The sequence below is a fragment of the Nicotiana tabacum genome, chromosome 7 (genome assembly GCF_000715075.1).
Source record: "Nicotiana tabacum cultivar K326 chromosome 7, ASM71507v2, whole genome shotgun sequence".
In the NCBI taxonomy this organism is placed as follows: domain Eukaryota; kingdom Viridiplantae; phylum Streptophyta; class Magnoliopsida; order Solanales; family Solanaceae; genus Nicotiana; species Nicotiana tabacum.
Genome location: NC_134086.1, coordinates 133,653,220 through 133,663,018, shown reverse-complemented (window position 1 = coordinate 133,663,018; position 9,799 = coordinate 133,653,220). Strand labels below are relative to the sequence as shown.

Below are 9,799 nucleotides of genomic sequence, written 5' to 3'. Positions count from 1 at the left end.
CCAAAAACATCATAGGGACTTACTCCTGCGATCAAATCGCCAAAATAACATCTTTAACAATGAATTTAGCATCAAAATCAAAGAAAAACTTAAAGAACTCTTAAAGTTTCACTTTCACAACCGAGGGTCCGATTCACATCATATGAATTCCGTTTCTTACGAAAATTTACATGCTCAACTTAAATACCATATAAGACCTGTACCGGGCTCCGAAACTAAAATACGGGTCCGCTACCATCAAATTCAAGCACATTTAAATTTCCAAAAACTCTTATAATTTCAGTTAAACAATTTTCTTCAAAAATTCATTTCTCGGGCTTGGGACCTCAGAATTCAATTCTGGGCATACGCCCAAGTCCCATATTTTTCTATGGACCTTCCAAGACCATCAAATCACGGGTCCGGGTCCGTTTACCCAAAATGTTGAACGAAGTCAACTTAAATTCAATTTTAATGGCAAAATTAGCATTTTTATCAAATTTTCACATAAAAACGTTCCGGATATACGTCCGGATCGCGCACGCAAATCGAGGTTAGATAAAAGGAGATTTTTAAGGTCTCGAAACACATAATTGACTTGTAAATCAAAAGGTCATCACACATAATTTCAAATTTACCGACCGAAATCGATCGGTATATTCAAAAAAAATTAATTAAAAATTATTTTTGTAGATAATTTACAAGTATGACCAGGTCTTGGTCAAATGTTAACCAATTTTCGATCGAAATCAGTCGGAATTGTTATATATTCGATGTGAGACCATTATTTCCCTTGTCAGAAATATTTTCTTTATTTAATTTCCGACCGATTTCGGTCGGGTTTTTTTTCGAACCGATTTCGGTCTGTATTCTTTGGACGAATTTTGACAGTTTTCTAGTAGTGCTAGATCTAAGAATTATTATGCTTGACTAGTATTCGTTTTTCACCATCTTTTGATTAGTTTAACAAAGAGTACTATATATTTGGTCAAACACTTACTCCAATGATGATTTGAAGATAAACCTATACTCGATCGGATTCTAGATCCCGAATTAGATTATCTATATTGGATTTCTGTCGCGTACTCATGACCGATTGGATGTAATTAAAGAGAATCTTCTGATAATTATATTGTTTGGAAGAAATTAATCTTCAATATCTGTTGGCTGTGTATTTCTATTTTATGAAAACACTAAAACAAACGCAAGTGAAGCAACCAGATATGCCATACTATGATGATCCTCAAGAAGGAAACTGATAATACCTCGCCTAGAATATAATCGAAGACTTGAAAGCAGTAAACGAGAAGAAAAACGTGATTCTTCAAGCATCAATTCCACAAACAAAGGATCATATTACTCCGTCAAACGTTAACCATGGTCAAAGAGATTCTAGTAAAATGCTTAATTTTTATTCACTAGTAGTACAAATTATTTACGTCAAAACTTTGTGAGCCAGTGATTATTATATATTCTAGCATGCAATCTAGAGTTCTTTCTATTTAACAATTAACCATTGCACCATTCTTTGGTGTGCACGTTAATTTTTACTTTTTTGTCATTCAATCTCTTTATTAATCCTTATTTTCTAAGATGATCGCCTACGTTAATCCTTCTTTTCAGACGAATGGATACTATTTTACCATAAGGATGACATTTCTTTAATTCTACAAGACAACTTCTAATTAATGAATATCCCCGCAATTCGCAAACGCTTATCATGCTCCAATCGCAGCTAAAAAATTCAAAAGTAATCAAGAAAAACGTTAATTAATGCTTGAATGCTCTTTATTTTATTTTATTTTATCTTTCTTTACTTCTAACAACAATAATGGAACAACAATTATCCCACAAGACAATTTCCTCCTAGCGAAGAAGACGGTAGAATAAGAGGCGATCAAGTTCTTGGTGCTCCAAATTAAGCCCATATGTCTACAGACGTGTCCGCTGCATGCGGCTGAACAAGACACGTATACACATACTACTCTTCCACCTTTTTCCTACCATACATATAAAATTCCCCAAATATTCTTCTTCTTCTTCACTCACAACTTTGATTTACTTTACGACGTATGAGCTCTCGTTTTCTAATTCCTATTTCGGCTCGAGCTTTATCTTCCACTTTCACCACTCACCTTAACAGCACTCAGGTTTCTCCCTCTTTTCTTTTTCGCTACTCGAAATAACACCACTAAGAGAAGAAGATTTCCCTCAGTGATAGTGAGGAGATCAATGGCGTCTGGTGGCCAAACATTCCCACCCCAGAAACAGGAAACTCAGCCTGGCAAAGAACATGCCATGGACCCCACTCCTCGTCATTCTAGCCAGGATTATAAGCCTGCCAACAAGCTTCGAGTAATTCATTAGATCTCTTCTACCCTTTATTTTCTTCATTTTCTTAATTTCCTCCAAATGTAACTACTACTTTTGCCTTATTTTCAAAATTAGCAGGATTTAACATATTACAAATAACTAGTAGTTTTATTTTATTTAGGTTATTAATCTCACACAGCTTTTTTATGGAAGACCATCTTGTATAAACGAACAAAAGATAAAGAAGCTAAGGCATAATATCAAACCATAATTTGAATATTTAATTTTGGAGGTGTTGATAGAGCATTGCATGCATGTAGGAGAATGCTAGTTTAGTGAATACGTAGTCCTCTTACTTTATTTTGTTAATATGAAAAATAATCTATGATCATTTATGAAGGGCAAGGTAGCGCTGGTGACAGGAGGCGATTCTGGCATTGGACGAGCAGTCTGCCATTGCTTTGCCTTGGAGGGCGCAACCGTGGCCTTTACTTACGTCAAGTCTCAAGAAGAGAAAGATGCGCAAGAGACACTTGGATTGTTAAGGCAAGCCAAAGCTGCTGATGCGAAGGATCCGATGGCGGTGCCGACCGATTTAGGATTTGATGACAACTGCAAGAAGGTGGTTGATGAGGTTGTGAATTCCTATGGGAGAATTGATATTCTGGTGAACAATGCTGCAGAGCAGTACGAGGCTACCTCTATCGAGGAGATCAATGAGGAGAGGCTTGAGAGAGTCTTTAGAACCAACATCTTTTCTTACTTCTTTGTCACTAGGTTGGTATTATTCTAAAATAGTCTTTAGAACCAATACTACAAACCTACCTATCCACCTATAACATCCTCGTTTGTTCCATGTTATATAGGGATGACTCAGTTTGTTCCATGTTATATAGGGATGATGTTAAATTGAGTTTAATAACGCTTTGACAGAATTCAAATGATGTTGCAGGCATGCTTTGAAACACATGAAGGAAGGTAGCAGCATAATAAACACAACATCAGTGAATGCATACAAGGGGAATGCCAAGCTTCTTGATTACACAGCTACAAAGGGTGCAATAGTTGCATTTACTAGAGGACTTGCTCTTCAGCTTGTTGAGAGGGGAATACGTGTTAATGGCGTTGCTCCTGGTCCAATTTGGACACCACTGATTCCAGCTTCGTTTACTGAAGAGGAATGTGCGAATTTTGGGAAACAAGTGCCAATGAAGAGGGCTGGTCAGCCTATAGAGGTGGCCCCTTCGTATGTTTTCCTGGCTTCTAGCCCTGAATCCTCCTATATAACTGGCCAAGTCATACACCCTAATGGTAGGTTGAACCTTTACATAGCCAAGCTCTGCATTTTCACGTTTAATACGTTCCATTAGATTATTAGGGTCTAAAATTTGTTTTGTTGGCTTTCCAGGTGGGACCATTGTCAATGCTTAAAGCCTCTTTGGGAGTCTTTTTGTCTGTTTCATGGAAAGCTGCGATCCGTTTTGTGCTAGTTCTAAATAGTGTACGAAGTATGTGTTTGTATGTTTTGTACCATGGTTCTAGAGTGGCATCAATAAAATAATTCTCCACTTCTCTCTTCAAGATCTCTCTTTTGCCTCTATCTGTGTCTGCGTTGTGGGTTTGCTCAAGGTTCTGCTACTGTTAAATATGGTCTGGACGAAACTGATAGCAATCATAGTAGATAAAGGAGATGAGAAATAGGAAGATTCAGCATCTATATAAATATTAAATGGGAGGAACGTCCAAGAACTAAAAAACTCCGGAATTAAAATTAGTGTTACCGTGTCCTTCGAACCATCAAAACCAGGAATCTTCTTATTACCATTGATCTTTATGACAAAAGAAGGAAAAAAGAACAAGAAATGAGGGAGTATAAAAATGTTTTCTACAATTGCTCCAAGTTCTAAGACCAGAACTGTAACAAGTCGATGGCACGGTTTTGATGTTTCTTACATTGCGAATGGTCACAAGCTAGCACCTCCATATCCATATTCAAGAATGCAGAGATAGATCTTATAGCAAACTGCTGCATCTGGGTATTACAATCAGGAAGTGCCACTGAATGAAATCTCCACGCCATTTCCACCAATTCCAGCAAGTAGGCATTGGAATCCGCACGCTTCTAACTCAGCTATTACTTTATCAACAACTGTTCCTGACAGTACTGGAAATTGTTGTCAAGGAAAGTTAAAAGAGACTAAGATCAAATGTGGGGAACTCGGCAGCAAGTCTCATATAAAGCACATGATATATGCCTATCTATAGGGAAGACTATTATGTGTCTAGTTGGTTTTTCAGCGAGGTCAAAGACCAAGTATATCAGCAAAACAGATATGGATATAAAACGCACAAAAAGTCTGCAGAAAACGAACTATTTGACAAACAGTTGGACATAAAGGATGTGAGAACGTTGAGTAGGTGTAGACGCAAATATCCTATATTCCTGACCTTCCTTAGGTCAAGGCAAGGATCACATTTCTACTTTCAAGGCAAGGATTGCAATTCTACTTTCAGATAAGATATTGTTCCACAAGCTTTTGCTTATGCCACCATGTAAAGCAATGGCGCTAGTGCTAAAGAATGTTGTCCATCTCTGCCTCAGTACAAACAAAGCTGACTCATCGTATCAAGTTCAGAGACACTTAAACACAGGTCAAATTTTCTAAGTATATAGAGATCAGTCCTAGTGAATAACTGTTTTACCCATTCAGAGTAATGTTCAGGGACCAAAACTTTATGTGTATGCATGAACTTAATGAAAAACAGTATGACGAAGTAGACATTAATCAATGTATCAGATATCCAGTACCCCATCAGCCAATGCAGAGCATTTATGCAGCCAGATAAAGCAGATGGAGTGTAAAGGTAGAATGAAAATGATGAAAAGCCACATCCTGGAGCAATTAAGTCTAACGCCAAAAATATCAATAATGAATGAAGATACCATATAAATAGCACATTCTGAATAGAAAGCATTTATCAGAAGGAAGATAAATGAAAGGATACGGGTTGGTAATAATGTCAAAACACAGCCTCCACCACCAGCTCCAGTTAACTTGGAAGATAGTTTGTACTTTAGAGTTGTTCGAAGAACAGTTTCTATAGAAGCATGGCTAACACCCATGCACTGAAGCAATCCTTGGTTCATCTCCATCAACTCTTCCAGTTTCTCTTCTTTCTCAGTTATGGCTAGATCATCCGGGACAGGTGATTGAATAATTGCAGCCACTTCACTACTGATAGAATCCACTGCAGTAAAAACAGAAGCCATTGCAGTCGGATGCCTCAAGGTCCTTTCTGAGACGCTAGCTACCAATGCCTTTGTATTTCTCCCGACCTTTGTGTTAGTGATCAGCATTTTAAGTGGCATGTTTGTTTTGAGGCGTATCAAATGGCCTGACTTAAACTTGATCATGTTTCCTGTAAGTAACATTTATAGGTTGTGAAGTTATTAGAATCCTGGCATATCCTTCCATAGAGATCTGAAAATTATAAGTATTCTATATTTCTTAACAATACAAGAAAAATCTACCATGGAAAATAATTTAGGAACATTAATTTACAGATACCTTGGTGTTAGAAGGAGGAACATGAAGGGCAAGTGACTATCCAAACCACGTCTCCCAAAGAAAAAACACATAAAAGGAGAAGAATGTTAAAAAACTGCCAATGATGAGAGAGATTAACATTGTGACTCAGGAGCTTCCCTAAGAATAGATCTTCCATTGCCATGCAGGAGTCAATTCTACAATAGCTCGTCTGTTCTAATTAGATTTCATTTATCTTCATGAATAGCAAATTCAGATTCTCTAATGGATCTAAGACCTCATTGTATGTTTTGTAACACCGAATATAAACAGGACATATATGTAAAGTTTAATTGGTAGAATTGCAAAAGAAGAAGAGAGAACGATTCTCGTCTCCCTGAAAACAAAAAGTTTTAATAATTGAGCAATATAGAATATGCAAGGTGAATAAAAAAAGAAATGTAAGTAATTATATGTTAATATTCGCTATTAGCATCTCAAAAAATATCTGCATATGTTTTAGATTGTGACTGCTAGGATCTTTTCCATGCTGACTGTGCCCACTTCTCCTGAAAATGAAAATTTGCTGCCTCGACCACCTCCATCATGTCTAAATAGCTGAAGACTCAAACAAGTGGAAAACTAACATAACCTAACTACTGGTAAGACAAGGTTTCTTTTATATATTGCGCCATGCAATATGAGTCCAAATCAAAAGTTAATTCACTGTCAACAGTAGTAAGACCTATTTTCGGTGGACATCAGTCTTGCTTCAAGTTCCTTTCTCTGTTAATACGGGAGGGAGCTTAGTGTTTACATAGTCTCCTGTTCTTGTTTGATTCTGGTGTGATGAGGACAAACTTCTCTCATTTCTGGCACTATAACATATATAGCATTCAAGCGAACACTGAAGATAACATTTATCATACGACAAATATCTGAGACACCTAAAGAAATTTAGAGTTACTTATATAGAAGATAATATAAGTGTTGCTAACATAGTTAAAATACATAATTAATCTCACTAATTCCTCATAGATCACTAATGATACTTCTTTATGTTGCTCGGGCTCTTCAGAAATTTCGCCGGATGCGTGCAGGATCCTCCAAACGTAGTGCATTTTTGGAGGATACGACATGGGTACAGCAGCATTTTGGAGAGGTGTGCAACACATTCATATCATGGTTCCAAAAGCATAATTAGTTTCACAGTGCAACTGTTTGAAGTAGATGTTCTAGATGAATATAGCAAGCAAATTTTACAAAAAGGTAGGAGAACACAGAAAACTATCTGCTGGTCTAACATGGGGAAGGAATGTTTTTAACAAGCCTAATGGATTCTTTTTGTGAAATTTCTGAAAAATGCAATTCCCCTTAGATTAAACTGTTATTCTGGAGTCATTTTAAGGTGACTAAACAGATATAAACTGAAAAATCTTATAGTGGACTATGGTTCTACTATTCATAATCTAAAAAGTAATGTTTAATTTTGGGAAGCTTTCAAGTTAATCATGTGCCTTTTCTTCTTACTGGCATCCACACATTCTTTAAGATATCTTCTTTATGTTGCTAAATGCTTATTAACTCCAAATTTATACCTATTTCTCACTTCTCAATCACAAATTAGCATATATGCATTTTACCCGATTAAGCAAAAAGTTGAGATATTTCCCTGCATTAATGCCCCTTTTCAGCTTGACTGTTTTCTTTGTTCTGTGATTGCTTAACATATCATAAAAGGAAAGAAGATATAGTAACTATGGCTATCGTCACATACCATACGTGCTCACTGTGTTGTCAATACCAGATGGCTTCCCGTGAATTATTTTCTCTCCCTCGAAAGCCCATTTATTCACCAATTCCAGCTCATTCTCTCCAAATACTTGCCAACCTTGGTGGCTGAATTCCATAGTTACTGAATCTGACAACGCAAGAATGGCCGCAGAGAGTGCAACACAGAAAGCTGCAGACGAACCCAAGCCTGATCCCAGTGGAAGCTCAGAAGAGACCACTGCTTTTGCTGGTTTGCATCTAATTAGGCAATTACAGCAAAAGACAATGTGATAATATGAAGTCTGTTTCAAGAATATCAACAGGTCAAGTAAAGGGAATTGAAGTTAATACCCATGGATTGAGGTGAACAGCCAAAGAAAAGCTGTGACACCAGCAGCGAGCCCTATCTTTGCCTCAGGAATGTTGTGCTCATCAACTAGAGAAGCAATTAATTTAAGAGTCTCTAGTGAGCACGAGGAAGGTGGAATCTGAGTTTCCGAGTTTGGAAAAGCCTCTTTAATTCTTGCAACTGGCCAGGAAAATTCTAGTGACACATCCTTAAGCTGGAGGGTTAATGTTTCGTCATTATCTATTCCCAAAGAAATTAAGAAGAAAAGAAACGCATTAGTGAAAAACTAAATGAAGAAACCAGTAAGGATTATCATGAAAAGGAAACAACAGTTTGAGTAAAGCAATTTTTTCTTTTTGGTCTTACAAAGAAAAATAATCTGCTTAGACTAGTAAATGTTGAATTTTAACAAATTTATCATATTTCTCAGACTGTTATCTTGGTTCATCCATTTTTAAGATAGATATAGCATACTCAACAAATCCTAGAGGTCAGTTTGAACTCCAGAAAGATCTCATCTCAATGTCAAAGCAGGGCAGGCAACAATGAGCATAACACAATACATTAACCATTCAGCCGGTCCCATTAGTAACCAAAGGCCTAAAATTCAACGATAATTATACATACACAGACACTTTATTATATAATTATACATTTTTATGAAACTCACTGTCTCTTTCAAAAAATCATTTTCTGGATCATCTTCCAGTATTTGGTCAGATATAAAAGTTGGCAAATGGAGTACAAGATAACCATACAAGATGTAGGATAAAGTACGAGGATAATGTTCTAAGGGTATTTCTTATCATTGAAGGACAATAACCATGTCTTAAGTATTAATGAACTAAGTGATACGAAGTAAGGGCCGGATATTTTTAAAAAGGAAATAGAACAGAACTGGAAAGGGTAGAATTGAAGAGTGTTACTCTCAAATGTCAACTAGCAGGGCGGAATACTCTACCAGCACACTGAGCTCAATAAAAGCCTCAAAGACATTACTATTTGTTTCGGAACTATGAAATTAAGCAACCTAATACGGAATTAAAGGCAGCAAATTCGATTCAGAAATCATAATTACAGTTAATAATAAATCAATTGAGGAATTGAATAGAATGTATACCAGCAGGAGTAGGGAAGCGAAGGGAGACGTATGTATAGAGATCGATAGAGGCGGCGACGGCAGCTGATCCGTGAACCACAGCATGTTCTCCAGCCAATATTATTTTCCCAGGGGCTCTTGCTCTCACCTCCATTTTCTCTCTCTCTCTTTTTCTGTAAGTCCAGATACGAAACTGTGCCTATATAGGTCTACCTGTGTGTGATGGTTAGAGTCAGAAGAAGACTGCGGTTGGTCGAGAGTGGCTGCTGCAGCTGAATGCTGACTGCTGGACTGCTCGAGTGTTGCCGGTTAGTTATTAGAAAGGTTGATTTATGCACAAATTTCCTTCTGATTCCTCCTTTTGGTGTTAAAAAAATATTCCTCCTTTTGTTTGTTTCTGACACCCCTTACCAAATCACTCTCATCATGGACGGGTGGTTGGCGTCACTAAATTATATTTATCATATGGAGAATATTAATAATAATAAGTTAAATATTTATAAGTATTTAGTAAATTTTTTAATATATTTATATGATTTAATAAAAAATTATTGGGTTGACGTGTAACTTTAGATTTGCCTTAGTGCACGGGACAGTTTTTTTCTTAAAAAATCCCGATCAACTAGTCATATTACAAATCATGGTGCGCTCTGATTATTGTTTCTGTTGCTAAACTTGGCCGACTAAGTGGAATATTGATTGATTCTTCGCAGAACGCCATCTATTTGGACTGTTGCCGCCTGCCATATAGGGCTATCA

General features: G+C 36.8%; 2 protein-coding genes across 2 annotated transcripts; one reads left to right on the top strand and one right to left on the bottom strand.

The window, feature by feature from the left end:
* The first annotated feature begins 2,013 nt into the window (after window positions 1–2,013).
* On the top strand, window positions 2,014–3,873 carry LOC107815387 (NADPH-dependent aldehyde reductase 1, chloroplastic-like). Its single transcript, XM_016640960.2, has 4 exons — window positions 2,014–2,334; window positions 2,693–3,069; window positions 3,245–3,603; window positions 3,701–3,873. Exons 1-4 carry the CDS (start codon window positions 2,212–2,214, stop codon window positions 3,721–3,723), a joined length of 882 nt encoding a protein of 293 aa, XP_016496446.1. The 5' UTR covers window positions 2,014–2,211; the 3' UTR covers window positions 3,724–3,873.
* A 207-nt stretch (window positions 3,874–4,080) lies between these two features.
* LOC107815397 (mevalonate kinase) lies at window positions 4,081–9,457 on the bottom strand. Its single transcript, XM_016640968.2, has 5 exons — window positions 9,062–9,457; window positions 7,944–8,181; window positions 7,597–7,850; window positions 5,299–5,712; window positions 4,081–4,456 (listed from the first exon to the last, which is right to left on the bottom strand). The coding sequence occupies exons 1-5, from the start codon at window positions 9,192–9,194 to the stop codon at window positions 4,338–4,340; spliced, it is 1,158 nt and encodes a 385-aa protein (XP_016496454.1). The 5' UTR covers window positions 9,195–9,457; the 3' UTR covers window positions 4,081–4,337.
* Between the last annotated feature and the right edge of the window lie 342 nt (window positions 9,458–9,799).